This window comes from Oncorhynchus mykiss, chromosome 11 (genome assembly GCF_013265735.2).
Source record: "Oncorhynchus mykiss isolate Arlee chromosome 11, USDA_OmykA_1.1, whole genome shotgun sequence".
Taxonomy (NCBI): Eukaryota; Metazoa; Chordata; class Actinopteri; order Salmoniformes; family Salmonidae; genus Oncorhynchus; species Oncorhynchus mykiss.
The window spans coordinates 62,920,290-62,942,506 of NC_048575.1; the positions used below are offsets into that span (position 1 = coordinate 62,920,290).

General features: G+C 43.4%; 2 protein-coding genes across 11 annotated transcripts in view; both read right to left on the bottom strand.

The window, feature by feature from the left end:
- Positions 1-152: 152 nt before the first annotated feature.
- Positions 153-7,194, bottom strand: zgc:152830 (leucyl aminopeptidase family protein). 2 transcript variants are annotated; one of them, XM_021621840.2, is made up of 16 exons: positions 7,076-7,194; positions 5,445-5,486; positions 5,279-5,369; positions 5,030-5,178; positions 4,825-4,933; positions 4,434-4,561; positions 4,202-4,301; positions 3,799-3,874; positions 3,361-3,446; positions 3,142-3,246; positions 2,943-3,018; positions 2,630-2,748; positions 2,216-2,299; positions 2,052-2,109; positions 820-1,001; positions 153-716 (listed from the first exon to the last, which is right to left on the bottom strand). In XM_021621840.2, the coding sequence occupies exons 1-16, from the start codon at positions 7,084-7,086 to the stop codon at positions 582-584; spliced, it is 1,551 nt and encodes a 516-aa protein (XP_021477515.1). In that variant the 5' UTR covers positions 7,087-7,194; the 3' UTR covers positions 153-581. The 2 variants fall into 2 exon arrangements, with proteins under 2 accessions (XP_021477515.1, XP_021477516.1); XM_021621841.2 differs by lacking the exon at positions 5,445-5,486 and having other exon boundaries at positions 7,076-7,131.
- A 7,790-nt stretch (positions 7,195-14,984) lies between these two features.
- The window catches only part of gpat2 (glycerol-3-phosphate acyltransferase 2, mitochondrial), a 51,164-nt gene continuing 43,931 nt past the window's right edge, over positions 14,985-22,217 (bottom strand). For 5 of the 9 annotated variants that reach the window (XM_036936101.1, XM_036936100.1, XM_036936093.1 and 2 more), the window contains 12 exons: positions 20,299-20,381; positions 19,680-19,798; positions 19,277-19,347; positions 18,838-19,001; positions 18,662-18,765; positions 18,374-18,558; positions 16,399-16,500; positions 16,211-16,318; positions 16,021-16,141; positions 15,863-15,931; positions 15,643-15,698; positions 14,985-15,553 (listed from right to left, as the gene is read on the bottom strand). In XM_036936101.1, the coding sequence (XP_036791996.1) occupies positions 15,437-15,553; positions 15,643-15,698; positions 15,863-15,931; positions 16,021-16,141; positions 16,211-16,318; positions 16,399-16,500; positions 18,374-18,558; positions 18,662-18,765; positions 18,838-19,001; positions 19,277-19,347; positions 19,680-19,798; positions 20,299-20,381 (1,299 nt within the window). In that variant the 3' untranslated portion in view covers positions 14,985-15,436. Of the gene's footprint in view, positions 15,554-15,642; positions 15,754-15,862; positions 15,932-16,020; positions 16,142-16,210; positions 16,319-16,398; positions 16,501-18,373; positions 18,559-18,661; positions 18,766-18,837; positions 19,002-19,276; positions 19,348-19,679; positions 19,799-20,298; positions 20,382-22,217 lie in introns of all 9 variants that reach the window. The other 4 variants (XM_036936098.1, XM_036936097.1, XM_036936096.1 and 1 more) reach the window with 4 other exon arrangements.

The following is a 22,217-nucleotide window of genomic DNA, read 5'->3' on the forward strand; positions in this document are numbered from 1 at the left end:
GATTTCCCCAAATAGACAACTTATATATATATATATAATATATATATTAAAAAAAAGTTGTCTATGATTGGTGGCCTACCTCTATATACCTGCCATTCCACAATTCCTGGCCCTACAGATGTTAACATTGGTTATTGAAATAAGTAAACATAGAAAATTGATTATTTTATTGAAGCACACAACCATTTGACTTGCCACTCAGCTCAAGTTTCACGTGTATAAAATGGATGGATGAACAGAGCATGTCATTTCTCCCCTGAGAGTATTCAATACAGTGACTCATGTTAGACATGGGGGTAAAACATTTGGGACACTTAAGGTTGGATGGATATATATTTGCATGATCTTAGAAACAGAATCTATCGAACAACAACCTGAGCTCTTGGAATGTTTGAAATTAACTGCCAATATCACACCATTGATGGATGTCTGTTCTTATTCTTTGTGTAATATATCAAATTGTACTGGCACTACCATATTAGGACGGTTATATGTGATATAACTCAGGACAGAGTAGGGTACATTCTACACATTCTTATATCACAAGGTTGCTAAGCACTGGGCAGGGTGTAGTTGGGTTGCTAGGCGCTGGGCAGGATGTAGTTGGTAGCCATGGCAAGGACTGGCGCTCCGGTGGGTACACCGGGGAAGGGGCCGCTGGAGCCAGCAATGTCGATGTGAGAGTATGGCAGAGGACTGCCAGAGTCCACACCATACTAATGGAGGGAAACAAACAAACAAACACAGATTATGTTCGATCTAGAGCTGTGAAAAGAGCTGGAGCATTGTGTGTCTGTGTGGTGTGGGATGTGTGTGTACCTTGTCCAGCCCAGAGGCCATGATGAGGAAGGCAGCGGGGGTCTGATGTCCGCGGGGAGTAGCAGAGGATGGCAGGTTGTTGCTCTGCAGAATCTCCTCGTACTCAGACTTCCCCTTATGGAAGTCATAGTCCTCACGCCTGATACTGGACACCTCAAACAGATCACCCAGCACCTCTCCCGCTACACAGAGAGAGAAAGAAATAGGACTAACAGGTTAAACCATGTCCAACCCAGAAAACCCACATTCAGACCTGTAAACCCTGGTTTGAATGTATGTACAGTGGGGCAAAAAAGTATTTAGTCAGCCACCAATTGTGCAAGTTCTCCCACTTAAAAAGATGAGGCCTGTAATTTTCATCATAGGTACACTTCAACTATGACAGACAAAATGTGAGAAAGAAAATCCAGAAAATCACATTGTAGGATTTTTTATGAATTTATTTGCAAATTATGGTGGAAAATAAGTATTTGGTCACCTACAAACAAGCAAGATTTCTGGCTCTCACAGACCAGTAACTTCTTCTTTAAGAGGCTCCTCTGTCCTCCACTCGTTACCTGTATTAATGGAACCTGTTTGAACTTGTTATCAGTATAAAAGACACCTGTAAAGGAAAGAATGAATGGGGCCATGTATCGTGAGATTGAGTGAAAACCTCCTTCCATCAGCAAGGGCATTGAAGATGAAACGTGGCTGGGTCTTTCAGCATGACAATGATCCCAAACACACCGCCCGGGCAACGAAGGGGTGGGTGGCTTCGTAAGAAGCATTTCAAGGTCCTGGAGTGGCCTAGCCAGTCTCCAGATCAACCCCATAGAAAATCTTTGGAGGGAGTTTAAAGTCCGTGTTGCCCAGCAACAGCCCCAAAACATCACTGCTCTAGAGGAGATCTGCATGGAGGAATGGGCCAAAATACCAGCAACAAAAAACCTTGTGAAGACTTACAGAAAACATTTTACCTCTGTCATTGCCAACAAAGTATTGAGATAAACTTTTGTTATTGACCAAATACTTATTTTCCACCATAATTTGCAAATAAATTAATTAAAAAAATCCTACAATGTGATTTTCTAGATTTTGTTTTCTCATTTTGTCTGTCATAGTTGAAGTGTACCTATGATGAAAATTACAGGCCTCTCTCACCTTTTTAAGTGGGAGAACTTGCACAATTGGTGGCTGACTAAATACTTTTTTGCCCCACTGTATATGTATGCATGTGCAGAGCGTCTCACCTTTCTGCCACTGCCGGGCAGTGCCAGAGCGTTGGGCAGCTCCGTTGTCCATGATGATCTAAAAGGGGACAAAGTTTAATCAAACAAAATTGTCACCATGGCCTGTGTGTTGTATTGTACTGTGTGTATGGTAGAGTACTGTGTGTAAATGGTCCCGTCCTCACAGAGTAGTTTGGTCCCATGGCTCTGATGGCGTGTCCTGTCAGAGTGGCGATGGTAAACAGCTGAGGAGACACCTCACATACCGCCTGGAAAGAGAGGAGATAGAGGGTATTATTACACTTGACGAAACACCCTGCCAAGAAATGAAACTTTACACCTAATTTTACATTGTCATCAACAGCTATCCCCTAGAATGTCGCATGCAAACATATCCAGTGACACCTGTTTTGGGACTTAAACAGATATACGCACACATTAAAGGTCTTGCCCCTGGACCTGGAAGGCGTATAAAGTCATGGACTGACAGTCAGTCAGTTTTTGACAGAAAGAGGTGAGATTAAGGTGACAGAATGGGTTGGACAGGAGAAACAGAGGGAGAGATGGAGAGAAGAGGGAATAGAGTTGTGTATTCTCACTTTCTCCTTCATTTCACAGAGCAGGTCGACCATCACCATGCGTCCCTCAGCGTCTGTGTTCCCCACACGAACTCTGCGACCCGCACGGGACACCACCAACTCATCAGCTACGTAGCAGTCTGAAAGAAGAGAACCACAACACAACCCTTAAACCCTCATTCAGTCAGAGAGACAACACACAGAGAGAGATAGGAGAGAGGGAAGACGCCAACTGTACACTCATTAGGTGAAACTATAGAAATAGAATAATAAAAATAGATTTTCATATAAGATTCTATTTGTGAAACCCCTACCCCTATGTCATCACACTGACCTGAGCCCACGCTGTTCCTGACCATCGCCATGGCACCGACCACCTTCAGATGCTTGGGCTTGAGTTTGGCCAGGACCTGACAGGGCAGAACAGAGCTACATGTTAGCAGGAGTAGCAGACTATTTGAGGGACTATGAAACATCTCTAACTACCATCCTCTAGTGATAACTAAATAGTGTCAAAGTTCTAGTTGTTGAACCTGGAAGAACCCAGCCACGGCAGCAGCACCACACTTGTCTCTGTGCATGCCAGCCATGAAGCCACCAGCCTTGATGTCAGCTCCACCGGTGTCATAGGTGATGCCCTGAGAGAAACACACACAAACATGTTACATCCAAAAACATGTTCATGACATGAGAACACCCCACCTCCTTTATCGCCACCATCATCTTCCCCTCTTCCACACTCTCACTCTCACCTTGCCGACCAGCATCAGTGTGTGTTGGACTGGTCCTTCTCCACAGTACTGCAGCTTGATCACTCTGGCCTGGTGACGAGGCACAGCTATAAGAGACAAACACACGGATGAAAAACAGACACACCAGACCTAGGTTCAAATACATGTGAATTTGAGTATCTGGTATTTAAAATACTATTCTCTGTGTATTTGAGTATTTTCAAATAAACAGCCCAAAACAAGTACTTTTATTTGAGTATTTGAATGGTTATTTGTAATAAAAAAAACAGATAGAATATCAAAAATTGAGAGCATTTTCAAATACTATTTTTAAATGGGACTGTATTTGAGTATTTTCAAATATTCAACTACTATTCAAATAAGAGATCTGAATACTTACTGTGAATGTATGTAAAAGTAATTGAGGTATTTGAACTCAGGTCTGACACACACACTTACCATTGGCACAGCGGTTGACAGCAGCGAGGCAAGGGTACTCCTTCTCCAGCACCTTCAGATCACTCACCACATCTACCTGAGAAAGACAGGGTGGTTCAGCTTCATCACATTAACATATTAGTGAAATACATGAGACAAGTAGAGTTTAGATATGCTGGCACTACTAAAGGCTGGTAAAGAATGGAGAGCTCATCTGGGTAAAGTCATATTCCCCAAAATTAAAGGTGATTGCATCTCCCAAAAAGACTGCAACAAACCTTTGACAAAGACCGATTGAGGTCGAAACAGATCAGCTTTTTTAACTAATAAAAAAAGCACCTGAATCACAAAATCACTTTGTTGTTGCTGTCTTTTTGGGAGATATAAATCACCTTTTCAGATGTCTGAGAAAATCATCTCTCACCTGCACTGGGCTGTCCTTAAAGAGGGCCTGGATGTACTCAGCTACACGAGGAGCAGCCATCCTCTCAGGATCGGACCCTCCTATGTCGCGGCAAGCCAGCCTGGAGAAAGAGGGAGAGAGAGATGGGGTAGTCAGCGGGAAAAAAATATTGATTTTTCAGATCTAATACATTTAAAAACCTCTCCCCATAAGAGGGATCACTAAGTTGTGAAAATGTGTGTGTGTGACCCACCGTCCACTCTCCAGAGCAGAGGCCAGATCCACTAACTCCTTCCCCTGGGCCTCCTGGTCCACCCACAGCCCCAGAACACACACCTTATACTGGCTAGGCTTCACAGACGCCTCCCTCACTTCCAGAGGCTGAGAGAGAGGAGATGGAAAAAGAGAGAGAGGGATAAAAAGAGAGAATAAATGTCAGCACCATATTTGGTGCAAGAGAATTGATTTTCTAGAGCTCCATATGTGTGCAAAGTTTTTTTGAATAAGGGTCTAGGGCTTTATGGGCACAGGAGTGCCTGACAAAGTCTTTCGGGTCGAAACGTTGCACAATAAAAAACAACTATGGGAGCATTAATCAGTGTACTGGTTGGTATCTATTCAGTTTTTCATAGGATAGTTCTCACCATGTAGAGGGCGTGCAGGGCACCTAGGGCAGCCACCAGGGTGCTCCTGTCATAGCTGCTATGGCGAGGACAGACCAAAAGGGGGCGCTGCATGCCTGCTTTCATGGCCCTGAAGAAACACCCATACAGTATATGGTAATGAATGTGAGAGCCACACACACACGCACACCTCTTGATACCATTTGTGTGTGTGGTGTTGACTGACCTCTTGATGCCATTAACAGCTGCGTCACTGAAGCGTCTGACATCATCGTAGTCCCGGTTAACAGGCCCGGTGGACGCAAACACCAAGCGGTTACCAGGCAACCCCGGAACCTTCAACAGCACCACCTCATCTCCCAGACCACAGTCCACCTAGAAGAGAAAGGGAGAAAGGAGAGAGACGAAGGAGGAAAAATGAGAGGGGAGAAGAAAAAAAGTATGGCTATATTCTATATGCTGTTGTGTGACTCACAGAGCTGTAGTCCAGCAGAGGTGCTTTCAGACATTGCAGCTCCTTGGGCAGCGTGTCATAACTCTGCGTCACCAAGACTATTCCATCATAACTGGAGAGAACACACACAGTTAGATCTCACACACACACACACACACACACACACACACACACACACAATACTCACTTCTGGCTTTTACAGTCAGTGGTCCACTCGATGGGCTGGACACTATAGAAAGTGGTGGAAAAAGTACCCAATTGTCATACTTGAGTAAAAGTAAAGATACCTTAATAGAAAAATGACTCAAGTAATACTAATTGAGTAAAAGTATTTCGTTTTAAATATACTTAAGTATCAAATGTAAAAATGTAATTTGTAAAATATACTAAAGTACCAAAAGTAAAAATAAAAATAATTTCACATTCCATATATTAAGCAAACCAGAGGGCACAATGTTTTTGTTTGATTATTTTAGGGATAGCCAGGGGACACTCCAAAACTCAGACATTTACAAACAAAGCATGTGTGTTTAGTGAGTCCACCAGACCAGAGACAGTAGGGATGACCTGGGATGTTCTCTTGATTAAGTCTGAACTGTCCTGCTAAGCATTCGAAATGTAGCTAATACTCAGGGAAAATGTATGGAGTAAAATTACATTATTTTCATTAGGAATGTAGTGGAGTAAAAGTGGTCAAAAATATAAAGATGCCCCCCAAAAACTACTTAATTAAGTAGTACTTTAAAGTATTTTTACCTTAGTACTTTACACTTCTGACTATAGAGAGAAACATTAATTACAGCTCAATATTACTGGTCTTGAAGGTCCAACTCACAAACCTGGTCCCAGATTTGTATGTGACCTTGTCAACCCAATTGCTGTCATTGTCAAGCCAAACATTGTTAAGCATGATAATGAATGACAAGGAGTTGGAAATCATTATAGTACACACTGGATCTCTGGTTACCAACTCAGAATAATACAGTGAGCTGTTTTGACTGCAGAGAAAGGTGAGATAATGTATTGCTTTGCTTTCCTGTCTGGTATTCTCTGCTGCAGGGTTAGCGATTTCACTGAGACTGTGTCAAAGTCTGTCTTGCAGAGAAACCTTTGGCCTCTAGTTAACCTGCAAGACTCGTATACACTCGGCCTGTTAAGACTCCCTGGTTATCTCTAAAGGCACACATAGTCAAGGGGACATCGCTTTTACCTGCCCAATTCATCCACAACGCACAAGGAACAGAGAGACCTTTGAGATCCACTTTATGTTTAGTTGCAGACCATATGAGTCCGACTCAGTATTTACGTATCTCGCCATAGAACGAACAATGCCTTCAGATTGAAATGGAAGGGGTGTTCTAAAGACCAGTGTTACCTTTCTCGCACCCTCCCTTTCCTGTAATGTGGAGATTTATGCCTTTGTCACAAGAATAACATGTCATGTGGGGAGACTATTATATCTCCAAAAACAAGGAACACGATCTAGGAACAGAAAGTGAAAATGGCAGATTATATTTTTTGCCATAGGCCAAGACAAACTGGGCTGTAATAAAAAGCTAGTTCGCAGCTACTTGAATGCAAAATTGCAACTATCTTGCTAATCAGCCTGTCTGTAAAAAAAATAGACAGTCCTTGCGAATTGATCAAGTGGATTTAAATATGCATGCAATCTTGTCGAACAAAGCCACGGCTCAAGAAGTTAGTTCGCTCATTCATACCAGATAACAATTGATCCTGCACACATGTATTTCACAAAGTACATTTTCTGACCAAATCTTTGCACGGAAAACAGCTAAATATATGAATCGGTAGGCTTACCGGGCACACATTGCTGTCCTTCCGACGTCTAGAGGGAAAGAGACAGCAAGCTGACAGAACGAAGCCTCCCTCTGGTTGATCACCTGATTTATCAACGTTCTTTAAATGTAATCATGGGAATTGTAGTTTATACATAGCAATTACTTATCGTCTCGTTCGCGGAAATGTATGCAGATTATCTATAGAAATTGTTCAGATAATCAATTGTAAGTGTTACTTATGATGCACATGCTAGAGAGCATTGACCTTTCATCTCACATACTGTGAACACTGAGTGACAGTCTCCACTAAACTAAACTACAAACACTGACCAGGAAGTGCACTTCTGTGCATATCTGTTCTGTAGACAAACTAGCAAGGCGAGTTTATTGATCTTCGGTCCAAAGTGCAATAATGAGACGATTTACAAGACGTTTGACCTGATTTATATGATATCGGTAAAAACCAGCTACTTTTCATTGACTAGATTGTATTAGCAAATTTTGGTTGTGCAACGTAGAGTATATGTTGCTGGCTGCGTAATGTATACACCAGTTCCACAGGATAGGGACAAGAGGTTAATTTGTGATTGGGCACAAGCGTTACAAGTGTTGTCTGTTGTGGTCCTCAGTGCTAGACTTCAGCAAGAACTCACCAGAGTTGACTACTGGCACCTAAAATGTTCTACTGCTTGAGCTCCTGTTCCTCTAATAGAATAGGAACTCATAAGTATTGTGAAGCTCCTGCACCATAATGAAGTGTTCCTGTATATGTGTGTGTTTCAGAGAGGTGACGTGGTTGAGTGTCAGATAGACCAGCTGGGGGGTAATAGCAACAATGTTGTCTAACCTATGACTCCTGAAGCAGCCAGCCCATTGGTCAGCTCTTTTTTAAATCAACCAATCATTATGATTGATAGATTCAGCTCTCTTTTGGACCGAAGTGGCATTATTCTACTGTACTGTAAATCAGGTCACAAATCCAAGCAATGTTTTGTGTGTAAATTCTGTCAATCTAACTCATGTTGCATATATTTTGTGGAATTCTTGTAGATTCGACTAGATTACTTATCAATTCAAGCTCTGTGTGTGTTCGGTGATCATTCTTATACAAAACATCTGTTGTCATACTAAAATACCACTCACATGGCTAAATGCATGACGAGTCTTTACAGAAGTCAAGTGTGCTATAACAATGTTTCCATCCCAAATGGCACCCTATTACCTACATGACCACAGACCAAAAGTAGTGCACTATATAGGGAATAAATAGGATGCCATTTGTGATGCAAAGTGTCATGAAGAATATATTTTTACCTAGACAATTAGATTAAGCAGGACTACCATTAATAATTATGATAAATATTCATGTGGGTCATTATGACTCATATCACTGTTATATTTCTTTGACAATAGATATACTCAGTGGTCAGTTTATTTAGGTACACCAAGCTATACTGAACAAAATAAAACACAAAATGCAACAACTTTAAAGATTTTACTGAGTTAAATGAACTTGAAGGAAATCAGTCAATTGAAATACATTCATTAGGCCCTAATCTATGGATTTCATATGACTGGGAATACAGACAGGCAACTGTTGGTCACAGATACCTTAAAAAAAAGGTAGGGGTATGGAACTGAAAACCAGTCAGTATCGGGCGTGACCACCATTTGCCTCATGCAGCGCAACACAACTCCTTCGCATAGAGTTGATCAGGCTGTTGATTGTGGCCTGTGGAATGTTGTCCCACTCTTTAATGGCTGTCTGAAGTTGCTGGATATTGGCAGGAACTGGAACACGCTGTTGTACAAGTCGATCCAGAGCATCCCGAACAGGCTCAATGGGTGACATGTCTGGTGAGTATGCAGGCCATGGAAGAACTGGGACATTTTCTGCTTCCAGGAATTGTGTACAGGTCCTTGTGACGTGGGGCCGTGCATTATCATGTTGTCACAGTATTTCTATGCAATCAAAAATTGCCAACGATAAAATGTTTGTTGTCCGCAGCTTATGCCTGCCCATACCATAACATCACCGCCACCCTTCTGTTCACAACGTTGACATCAGCATACCGCTTGCCCACACATGAACCCTCCAGGACACCTACAACACCCGATGTCACAGGAAAGCCCAAAAGATCAAGGACAACAACCATCCGAGCCACTGCCTGTTCACTCTGCTATCATCCAGAAGGCGAGATCAGTACAGGTATGTCAAAGCTGGGACCGAGAGACTGAAAAACAGCTTTTATCTCAAGGCCATCAGACTGTTAAATAGCCATCACTAGCACAGAGGCTGCTGCCCTATATAAACTCAGCAAAAAAAGAAATGTCCCTTTTTCAGGACCCTGTCTTTCAAAGAAAATTAGTAAAAATCCAAATAACTTAACAGATCTTCATTGTAAAGGGTTTATACACAGTTTCCCATGCTTGTTCAATGAACCATAAACAATTAATGAACATGCACCTGTGGAACAGTCGTTAAGACACTAACAGCTTGCAGATAATTACCTACTAAGGTCACAGTTCTGGAAACTTAGGACACTAAAAAGAGGCCTTTCTACTGACTCTGAAAAACACCAAAAGAAAGATGCCCAGAGTCCCTGCTCATCTGCGTGAACGTGCCTTAGGCATGCTGCAAAGAGGCATGAGGACTGCAGATATGGCCAGGGCAATAAATTGCAATGTCTGTACTGTGAGACGCCTAAGACAGCGCTACAGGGAGACAGGACGGACAGCTGATTGTCCTCGCAGTGGCAGACCACGTGTAACAACATCTGCACAGGATCGGTACATCCGTAATACACACCTGCGGGACAGGTACAGGATGGCAACAACAACTGCCCGAGTTGCACAATCCCTCCATCAGTGCTCAGACTGTCCGCAATAGGCTGAGGGAGGCTGGACTGAGGGCTTGTAGGCAGGTCCTCACCAGACATCACCGGCAACAACGTCACCTATGGGCACAAACTCACCGTCGCTGGACCAGACAGGACTGGCAAAAAGTGCTCTTTATTGACGAGTCACGGTTTTGTCTCACCAGGGGTGATAGTCAGATTCGCGTTTATCGTCGAAGGAATGAGCGTTACACCGAGGCCTGTACTCTGGAGCGGGATCGATTTGGAGGTGGAGGATCCGTCATGGTCTGGGGCGGTGTGTCACAGCATCAGACTGAGCTTGTTGTCATTGCAGGAAATCTCAACGCTGTGCGTTACAGGGAAGATATCCTTCTCCCTCATGTGGTACCCTTCCTGCAGGCTCATCCTGACATGACCCTCCAACATATCAATGTCACCAGCCATACTGCTTGTTCTGTGCGTGATTTCCTGCAAGACAGGAATGCCAGTGTTCTGCCATTCGCCAGCGAAGAGCACGGATGTCAATCCCATTGAGCACATCTGGGACCTGTTGGATCGGAGGGTGAGGGCAAGGGCCTTGGTGGAAGAGTGGGGTGGAACTGGCAAATCTGGTGCAGTCCATGAGGAGGAAAAGCACTGCAGTACTTAATGCAGCTGGTGGCCACACCAGATACTGACTGTTACTTTTGATTTTGACCGCCCTTTGTTCAGGGTCACATTATTCAATTTATGTTAGTCACATGTCTGTGGAACTTGTTCAGTTTGTCTCAGTTGTTGAATCTTGTTATGTTCATACAACTATTTACACATGTTAAGTTTGCTGAAAATAAACGCAGTGAGGACGTTTATTTTTTTGCTGAGTTTACAGACTTGGAATCACTGGCCACTTTAATAAATGGAACACCAGTGACTTTATTAATGTTGACATATTTTGCCTTACCCATTTCATATGTATATATTGTATTCTATCCTATTCTACTGTATCTTAGTCTATTCCGCTCTGACATTGCTCGCCCAAATATTTATATATTCTTAATTCCATTCCTTGACTTTAGATGTGTGTATTGTTGTGAAATTGTTAGATATTACTGCACTGTTAGAGCTAGAAACACAAGCATTTTTTCGCTACACCCGTTTATAACATCTGCTAAACACGTGTATGACAAATTCAATTTGATTTGACATGCTGTCTGTCATCTGCCCGGTACAGTCAAAACCGGGATTCATTCGTGAAGAGCACACTTCTCCAGCGTGTCAGTGGCAATTGAAGGTGAGCATTTGCCTACTAAAGTCAGTTATGACGCCAAACTGCAGTCATGTCAAGACCCTGGTGAGGACGACAAGTACACAGATGAGCTTACCTGAGAAGGGTTGACAGTTTGTGCAGAAATTCTTTGGTTGCGCAAACCCCCAGTTTCATCAGCTGTTCGGGTGGCTGGTCTCAGATGATACTGCAGGTGAAGAAGCCAGAAGTGGAGGCCCTCGGCTGGCATGGTAATACGTGGTCTGAGGTTGTGAGGCCTGTTGGACATACTGTCAAATTCTCCAAAACAACGTTAGAGGTGGCTTATTGTATAGAAATGCACATTTAATTTTCTAGAAACAGCACTGGTGGACATTCCTGCAGTTAGCATGCCCCCACAAAACTTGAGACATCTGTGGCATTGTGTTGTGTGACTGCACATTTTAGGGGCCTTTTATTGTCCCCAGCACAAGGTGCCCCCGTGTAATGATAATGCTGTTCATTCAGCTTCTTGACATGCCGCACCTATCAGGTGGATGGATAATCTTGGCAAAGGAGAAATGCTCACTAACAGGGAGGGAAACAAATTTGTGAACAACATTTGAGATACGCTTTTTGTGCTTATGGATAATTTCTGGGATTTTTTATTTAAACTCATGAAACATGGGACCAAAACTTTCTATATGTCGCATTTTATTTATGATCAGTGCAGTACCGGGTTGAACCCCCCTTTGCCTCCAGAACAGACAGAATTCTTCAGGGCATGGATTCTACTTAATATAGCAAGCCACAGTCACATGATTCACTGTCTGTAGGTGTGAACCATTTTCATGAATGGGGTGGTGTACCTAATAAAACAGACAACTGAGTGTATGAGGTTAGATGTGGGCACAGATAAGATTCCAGTGTGTGCAGGAATAGCAGCTGCTTACCATGAGGCAGTGTGGCAGCTGGAAAGGTATTGCTCTGAGTCAGCTGTTCTGGGCAGCTCAACTTCTCTGTATGGAGATGGTGGCTTTGGTCTCCATGATTCAATCAGACATATGTATGACCTTGGAAATATTAAAATATCTTGGTCCACTGCAGTTCAATGCTTTACGGTAGATACATATTCTGTATTTGAAACATTATACCTGGTTAGTCTCACCATCAGACAGTGGCCTCTCCTGTGGCACTTACACAAACACAAGTGTTTACTGTGTCAAACACACCCCAGAGATACCCACTTAATCTAAATGCAAAGTGCGAGACCGAAAGAGAGAGCTGAAGGCTATTGATTATTCAAGGGCAATAGAGGTAAAATGCACAGCCAGCCTGTCACATCTCTGATTACAAATGCTGCCATTTGTTCAGACCAACACAAGGTGGTAGTAGTGTGTCATAAGACATTCAGACAACGGTATCTTATCTCTGCCATCTCTTGAAATAGTCTGCATGCTATATTGTTGCTTTACAAGACAACTGATTTGACTTATTTCCATCTGTTCAAATGTTTCTTGCACATGTTGTCTTCTACAGTATTTAAGGGTGAATTATTTGACCTCAACTCATCTTCCCATGTTTTTGCTGTCCAGCCACTCTTCTCCCAGGTTAAGTATTGATTGCTCTCTCTTTGTTATTCAGTGACCCCCCCTCCTCATCCCCTGGTTGTTCATACTCTCCTGGGCTCTGATTCAGCACATCAAGACAGATATAAAATATACTGTCTAGAACAGCGATGTTAGAAACGCACTACCTTGAACAAGCATGATAGAAATACACTGCCTACAACCAACATAAAGTACACTGCCTAGAATAGGCATGCTAGAAATATAATATATATATATATATATATATATTTATTTATTATCAGTCAAACTTTTGAACACACTCATTCAAGGGTTTTTCTTTATTTTTACTATTGTCTACATTGTAGAATAATAGTGAAGACATCAAAACTCTGAAATAACATATGGAATCATGTAGTAATTATGTAGTAAAATGTAAATCTATTTTAGATTCTTCAAATAGCCACCCTTTGCCTTGATGATTGCCAAGAGTGAGCAAAGCTTTCGCTTAACCAACTTCACCCGGATCAGTCTTGAAGGAGTTCCCACACATGCTGAGCACTTGTTAGCTGCTTTTTCTTCACTCTGCGGTCCAACTCATTCCAAACCATCTCAATTGTGTTGAGGTTGGGTGATTGTGGAGGCCAGGTCATCTGATGCAGAACTCAATCACTCTCCTTCTTGGTCAAATAGCCCTTACACAACCTGGAGGTGTGTTGGGTCATTGTCCTGTTGAAAAACAAATGATGGTCCCACTAAGCCCAAACCAGATGGGATGGCATGTCGCTGCAGAATGCGTGCAGTGTGCCTTGAATTCATAATAAATCACTGACAGTGTTACCAGCAAAGCACCCCCACACCACCTCCTCCATGCTTCACGATGAGAACCACACATGCGGAGATAATCCATTCACATACTCTGAGTCTCACAAAGACACGGCGGTTGGAACCAAAAATCACAAATTTGGACTCATCAGAACAAAGAACAGATGTCCACCAATCTAATGTCCATTGGTCGTGTTTCTTTGCCCAATTAAGTCTCTTCTTCTTATTGGTATCCTTTAATAGTGGTTTATTTGCAGCAATTCGACCATGAAGGCCTGATTCATGCAGTCTCCTCTGAACAGTTGATGTGTCTGTTACTTGAACGCTGTGAAGCATTTATTGGGGCTGCAATCTGAGGTGCAGTTAACTCTAATGAACTTATCCTCTGCAGCAGAGATAACTCTGGGTCTTCCTTTCCTGTGACGGTCCTCATGAGAGCCAGTTTCATCATAGTGCTTGATGGTTTTTGCGACTGCACTTGAAGAAACATTCAAAGTTCTTGATATTTTCTGTACAGACTGACCTTCATGTCTTAAAGTAATGATGGACTGTTGTTTCTCTTCGCTTATTTGAGCTGTTCTTGCCATAATATGGACTTGGTCTTTTACCAAATAGGACTCTTCTGTATACCACCTCTACCTTGTCACAACACAACTGACTGGCTCAAATGCATTAAGGAAAGAAATTCCACAAATTAAGGCACACCTGTTAAATGAAATGCATTCCAGGTGACTACCTCATGAAGCTGGTTGAGAATGCCAAGAGTGTGCAAAACTGTCATCAAGGCAAAGGGTGGCTACTTTTAAGAATCTATAAAATATATTTTGATTTGTTTAACACTTTTTTGGTTACTACATGATTCCATGTGTTATTTCATAGTTGATGTCTTCACTATTATTCTACAATGTAGAAAATAGTAAAAATAAAGAAAAACCCTTGAATGAGGAGGTGTGTCCTAACTTTTGATTGGTACTGTATATGTTCTTAATTTTCATTGGACATAAAAAACATTAACATTTTGGGAAATCTGTTCTAAAGTATTTCCATGCATAACAGTGATCATATACAAATGTAAGCAAGGTTTGAAATTATTTAGTTTAATTTATTATATCTGTTTGCTAGTTTAGGGTTGGAGTAAAAACCTATACGATGGTAGCTCTCCAGAAATAGGGTTGGAGAGCCCTGGCCTAGAACAGTTATAGATATACACTGCCAAGAACAGGAATGATAGAAATATACTGCCTAGACTTGATAAGACTCAAGAGTTCTAATCTAAACTGACCTCTAGTCCATAAACCATTGTTAATTATGTGAACACTTGGCAAACAATAAACTGAATGGCTGCCCACACATTAGTTTTATAGGGATTGTTCTCAATCATTATGGCCCTTATCACTTCTAATTGAGTGTGATGCTTCAGGTTTGTGAGAGCAGAGCAATGATGGATTCAGAAAATAAAAACATTTCTAGGTTTAATAACATCAACGTAACAAAGAGCATCATTTGAAAAAAAATCTTGCTTAGACACTTTCCACTGAGCTATTCAGCATCATTAACACTAGAAACACACATCTTCTCTCAATTTCTCTGGTGTGTCAAAAAATTTGAACTGTTCCAAGCCAAGTTATCACTATACATCTTTGGCCAAAGGCAACATCTAAACTGAAACAAGACCCAATGTTCCGGTCCATTATAGACTCATGCAAAGTCTTTTACTAAACTGAAACACACATTGAGATTAAACAAAAAAATTGCCTGATGAGAACAGTAAAATGTAAACTTAATTCCAACGACTTGATCATGTAAACACATGAAAGTCAATAAGAGCAGGCTAAACATTATAGAGCTTCACTATATAGACTTTACTCTCATTCACTGCTTGGTCGTTCTCTTGTGGTGTGTGTGTGTTAGTCATAGAGGAACTGGGATACAAAGCTGTGGAGTTTCTGTCTGTTGTCTGTCTGTTGGAAGAGTGGACTGACTCCCAGGAACACACATCCTCTCTGCTGATCCTCAACCAGCACCTGACACACAAACACTATTTAGATACACGTGCAAGGACCAGTGAGTCACTGATAAAATGTTAATCATATACAGAGTGACTGCTTCTCACCCCCAGGTCTGTTAGCGTCCTGACTGTCACACGTGCCACCTCCTCTGAGCAGCTCTCTGTGACACACACACAACAAACCAGTGTTTGTGAAAGGTAAGTCATGTGCGTAACCTTCAGACAAAAAAGCTGGTTATTAAAGAGGAGATTTTCATTAGGAAAATGTTTGAAGTATGAGTATTAAGCATTCTGTGTGTATGTCATTGTGTAATTCCAGTCTCACCATAGTGTCCCCTATCCCTCTGGGCGGTGTAACACAGGTGGGAGTGTATCTGGCCCAAACAGACAGCCTCTGCAGGGTGAGACACACACAGCTACTCAGAGGAGTTCCACGCACACACACGCGCACACACACACACACACACACACACACACACACACCTGGTAGCGGAGTGTCTAGGAGGTCTAACCCCTTTGTAGCCCAGCACAGGGCCCTCAGGTAGCCAGCCATCAGACTGCACAGGAAGAAAAGCAGTTCTGGACACTGGCTGGGCTGGCTCAACTACAAAGAGAATGAGAGAGATAGATTTTAGTCACTGAGTTGTGTTGATTAGTAGTTCTGTGTGTGTACCTTGAAGGAGCGTGCCTCTCCTTCTTCACAGTCAGAATGGTCATCTGAAGCACTCCAGGTCAGAGCACCCTTCCTCCAGAAATCACAGATCGGCGTGTCGCTAGGAACCTACACACACACACACGATATAAATGACATAAGCCCAATCACTGGGTTGAAATGATGAAAGTGTGTTGTGAGAGATGTACGTTTGTGTGTGATGCACTTTTAACCTCTTCCATCACAAGGATGCCACAGCGAACCAGTGTGTCCACTGCATCCAGAGCAAAGCCATGAGATGACTGACATGGCTATGGAGAAAGAAAGACAGAAAAATGGGGCAAGTCAGAGCATTATCTGTGCATATTTCGTTGCTACTGGTGGACAGACAGGCAGTTATCAGTCAATGTGGAAACACAGATGGGTAGGGGGAGTGAGGAAAAACAGATGGGTAGGGAGAGTGAGGAAAAACAGATGGATAGGGGGAGTGAGGAAAAACAGATGGGTAGGGGGAGTGAGGAAAAACAGATGGGTAGGGGGAGTGAGGAAAAACAGATGGGTAGGGGGAGTGAGGAAAAACAGATGGGTAGGGGGAGTGAGGAAAAACAGATGGGTAGGGGGAGTGAGGAAAAACAGATGGGTAGGGGGGGTGAGGAAAAACAGATGGGTAGGGGGGGTGAGGAAAAACAGATGGATAGGTAGGGGGAGTGAGGAAAAACAGATGGGTAGGGGGAGTGAGGAAAAATTGATGGGTAGGAGTGAGGAAACACTGATGGGTAGGGGGGGGTGAGGAATAATAGATGGGTAGGGTGAGTGAGTGAGGAAAAACAGATGGGTAGGGTGAGTGAGGAAAAACAGACGGGTAGGGGGAGTGAGGAAAAACAGATGGGTAGGGGGAGTGAGGAAAAACAGATGGGTAGGGGGAGTGATGAAAAACAGATGGGTAGGGAGAGTGAGGAAAAACTGATGGGTAGGGGGAGTGAGGAAAAACAGATGGGTAGGGGGAGTGAGAAGAAATTGATGGGTAGATGGAGTGAGGAAAAATTGATGGGTAGGGGGAGTGAGGAAAAACTGATGGGTAGATGGAGTGAGGAAAAACTGATGGGTAGATGGAGTGAGGAAAAACTGATGGGTAGATGGAGTGATGAAAAACAGATGGGTAGGGAGAGTGAGGAAAAACTGATGGGTATGGGGAGTGAGGAAAAACTGATGGGTAGATGGAGTGAGGAAAAACAGATGGGTAGGGAGAGTGAGGAAAAATTGATAGGTAGGGGGAGTGAGGAAAAATTGATGGGTAGGGGGAGTGAGGAAAAACAGATGGGTAGGGGGAGTGAGGAAAAACAGATGGGTAGGGGGAGTGAGAAAAAATTGATGGGTAGGTGGAGTGAGGAAAAATTGATGGGTAGGGGGAGTGAGGAAAAATTGATGGGTAGGTGGAGTGAGGAAAAATTGATGGGTAGGGGGAGTGAGGAAAAATTGATGGGTAGGGGGAGTGAGGAAAAACTGATGGGTAGGGGGAGTGAGGAAAGACAGATGGGTAGGGGGAGTGAGGAAAAACAGACGGGTAGGGGGGTGAGGAAACAGATGGGTAGAGGGCGTGAGGAAACAGATGGGTAGAGGGGGTGAGGAAACAGATGGGAGGGGTGGGGGGTGAGGAAACAGATGGGAGGGGTGGTGGGTGAGGAAACAGATGGGAGGGGTGGGGGGTGAGGAAACAGATGTGTAGGGGGGGTGAGAAAACAGATGTGTAGGGGGGGTGAGGAAACAGATGGGTGGGGGGTGAGGAAACAGATGGGTGGGGGGTGAGGAAACAGATGGGTGGGGGGTGAGGAAACAGTGTGAGTCAGATAGAAATAAAAACTGATGCAATCAGACAAAGGAGGGAGCGGGAAGGAGAGAAGGAGGGAGCGAGAGAGAGAAAGGCCTAGTATTTATGTCTTTGATTAAAAGCCTTTGAGGACAGAGAGTTCGAGCACACACTCCATACACAATCTCTTGCACTCTCTGAGCTAGATGAATGGCTGTGCTGCACCATTAAACATTCATTGAATAAGACACACACACACCCAGCCAGTCCATTGTGTGTCTAGTATAGTATTTCCAGGCACAGTAGGTATGTGTGTGTGAATGTGTACTATTCACAGGTATTGTTCACAGGGGGGCATTGTGGGTGTACGTACTCACAGGTATATACCCCGGGGGCAGTAAGTGTGTGAGTTGCAGGGCTCTCTCAGTCAGTTCATCCTGACACAGTGCCACGTCAAACTCCATCTCCCCTCTGACCTCGTCACCTTTAATCTCTTCACCCCTGATCCTGCTGCTGCCCCCGCAGCCTGCCACCTCACACAGCATGGCCGACACCGCACACGCTGCACACACACACAGTCAATTGTAGGAAAAACAAAAGAATCATAAATAATACAACTAATCAATGAAGATTGTGAATGTGGTAATGAATTTGCACAGACGTACCTCCGACGGCCTCATGGATGAAGGTGTGTGTGAGTATCTGGGAATGGCGGGAAAGAGAGAGAGTGGCGGAGAGAGAGGGGTGGGGAGCGATGAGGGGATCAGACCTAGAAGGGAGGGAGAGAAATGGTTGGTATTCCCTCTCCGTCACACACACACACACACACCTACCTACCTACCTGTCTTTGGGATGGGCAGCGAGGGTGAGGTGAGGGGTGAGTAGGGTGAGGGAGTGGTAGACCACCCCAACCAGACTGCCCCCAAAGCCCACATCTCTGTTCCTGAACAATATCTCCTCCAGCAGCCAGGCCACGTCACGACACAACACAGACAGACATACACCCTGGATGGAGGGTGGGGGTGGAGAGAGAGAAAAAGAGGTGAGCAGATGACCTAATGACCAATAAAATGAAAGAACAGGGCTTTGCCCCTTTGAGAGTAGAAAGTCAGCATCAGCGACTCTAATAACGTCTATACACAGAAACAATAAGCATTAAAGCAGAAAAACACGGGACTCCAGTACTTAACCCCCCATGCTGAGTTTATGGTCATAGATGGCGTGTGTTCCCAGTGATATCACCACAGGGCTGGCAGGAGAATAGTTCTCACACACACTACCTTGCGGTGTTTGTGCAGTAGAAGACAGGAGACCAGGCTAGTGGACATCACAGCCATGCAGGACATAGTGGCTAAAAAGAGGAAAAACACCAGGTATATTACATGTTAATAGACTGGAACTGGCATTATGACATGTCAAAGAGATGGAGACAGAGGGTGTGAGAGAGAGAGGGGGGGGGTTGGACAGTGATGTAGTGTCAAAGATATTATGGAAACTCCAGACTAGTACAGTATAGCTGATCTGGTCCTTTCTGATGTACAAGGGGGAAATCAAGAAGAGTCTAGGGGTTAGGACTAGAGGTTGATTTAGGACGGCAATAGATTCACAGTAGATGAAGGGCAGGGTGGGGGTGTGTGTGCGCACTTATGTATGCATCTCTCTGTGTGTGTGTGTGTAACTCACAGTAGGTGAGGTGCAGGGTGAGGGCAATGCTGAGGTCTCTCTCCGATTGGCAGAGCTCAGGCAAATAACGAGGGGGCAGGATCCATGACATCGTCCTCTGGCCAAATATCGCATCAGACCTGGAGGAAGGGCAAGGGCGCGCACAAACATATCAGCCTGAAGACCTTTCACTAAATCAGCTCCTTCAAAACAGGAAATGATCTCAATTAGCGATGCCAGATAGACAACAGGAAGCATAAAACCTAGAGAGTAGAGACTGCAGGGTGTTTGAGCATCAGTTAGGTACTTTGAATGAGTGTGTTTTTGTGAGTCAGATCAAAAGTGTGTGTATATCCCACCAGGTTCCCAGCTTGGTTTGGCCAGCTCTCCTGTTCACTGCTGTGTGTTTACCATTTGAGCTGTGAACAATAGAGACTTTAAACAGACCTAATAAACCAAGTAAAGCCAGACAGATTGACTCAACAACCTCTTTCTCCATCCATCTTCAGTCCCCACTGCTAATAACCCCTTTCAACTCTCTCCTTTTCCCATCGTCCTCTCTCCTCCTCTGAGTTTCAAAAGAAGTGAGGACTGAACAGCAAATATTGAGATAAGATGTTACGCAAGCGCAGGCACACACCTGTTGTGTAGAATGGTAGGGAGCAGGAGATCTTGTAGAGGGCGCCCTCCATCCACACGACACTTCCCTGTGTCACACATCTCCTAACACACAGCAGAGAGAAAAGTCACACACGCGCACACTCAGTAACAACTAGGGCTGTTACGGTGACCGCATTACTGCCACAACGGCGGTCACGAGTCATGACGGCAGTCAAATTCCACCTGGGTAATTAGGCTTCTCCAAGCTCTGATGCTGCTGATGGTCATTAGTAGCCCACCAAACTTGCTAACTGCCTGGTACTCAGCACTCCACTGTCCCTCTAATCACTCTGACGTCAATGCAAACGTAATCAAAAATCGAATCAAACACTTTGAGAGCCCATGAGCTCATGTTGAGCAACATTTCTATAGGCTATGCAATTGCGCAAGAAAACAGAGTGATGGCCTCTATTAAAAAGAGGACGATCCCATCAGATTTCTTCAGGCTAGGCTTACTTTATTTATCAACTTTCCTAATATTTAGCACATTGCTTCTCTTTACAACAGGAGTAGAGCCTACCTGACTGGTGTGAAAATAAACCAATGGAAAAGTGTCCTCGATTTGCTATTTAAGTGCATAGATGACATGTATTTTCCCCGATGCCCCGTTTCAAGACAGGTGCATGATAATGGATAATTTTAAATCTAAACTAATTCCACACATATACAGTGGGGCAAAAAAGTATTTAGTCAGCCACCAATTGTGCAAGTTCTCCCACTTAAAAAGATGAGAGGCCTGTAATTTTCATCATAGGTACACTTCAACTATGACAGACAAAATGAGGGGAAAAAATCCAGAAAATCACATTGCAGGATTTTTAATACATTTATTTGCAAAATTATGGTGGAAAATAAGTATTTGGTCAATAACAAAAGTTTCTCAATACTTTGTTATATACCCTTTGTTGGCAATGACAGTGGCCAAATAACTTCTTAAAATGAAGCACATTAATCTGCTTTATAACAGGTGTAGAGCCTAACTGGCAAACACATGCAGTGCGTGAGTGTCAAGTTTGGGGGAAGATAATTTTTACCATAATAATTCACCTTTATAATGAAATAATTTAATGCATCATCGCATCTGTGGTCACTTTTGAGAATGCTGTTTTCCTGCTAATGGAACATTTGCGCTTATAGCCTACTGCCATTTGCGCATTGCTGCGCTTATAATGTGAAGAAATAGCCTAATAGTTTAACAACATTTTAAGCTAAATGTTCTCTTCTGTTTTGTCAGGCTCATTGCTTTAAATTGTTTTTTTTATGCTAGTGTTTGTATTAATTTGGGATCTAGGGCATTCCACAACTGTCCCGGGCTATGTTTGGAATATTTATTTCTCGTACGGAATAGGTGAACTTTTGTACTATGGGGATAGTATATAGACTAGTGCTTTTGCTGTTTGTTACGCCTACTCCTCTTGTTGGTTGACAAAAAGTAAATGTGGACAGTTCTTCCAATATGCGCCTCGGAATTGGATAAGGACGCGCACAGTTGCGTCCCCGATGTGTCTGTCTTCACTTGTAGCCTGTGAGAAAGACATGTACCACATGACTGAAGAGCCATACGAGTGTGATGCCTCGGCACGCAGCCGGGAGAAGGGAATCATAATTATTATATTCAGCCCAAGGGCACAGATTTTTTTCGTGGGCATTACGGCCACAAAGGGGATGCAGCAAGGAAATTTGAGGCATTATCAAATGCTTGTCAAACTGTGAATGAGAGTCTGATGAAGTGTGTACAGCCTGAGCAAAAAAAAACAAATCAGAGCTCATGCCTTTTTTCAAAACATCATTAGAGTCGCACCATGCAGGCTTAGAAAGTATAACATCTAAACATTGTCATGACGTTGCCCTGTTGGGTGAGGTTTATGACCCCCCATAAATACATTTCCCCCTTCTCTC

Bases quoted from the DNA above. Each gene is read 5' to 3' on its own strand.
- zgc:152830 (XM_021621840.2), bottom strand. The intron at 4,562-4,824 runs GTGAGAACTATC...CCTCTCTCTCAG, and splicing joins CCCTGCACGCCCTCTACATG to CCTCTGGAAGTGAGGGAGGC. The intron at 2,110-2,215 runs GTGAGGACGGGA...GTCCCCTTTTAG, and splicing joins CCATGGGACCAAACTACTCT to ATCATCATGGACAACGGAGC.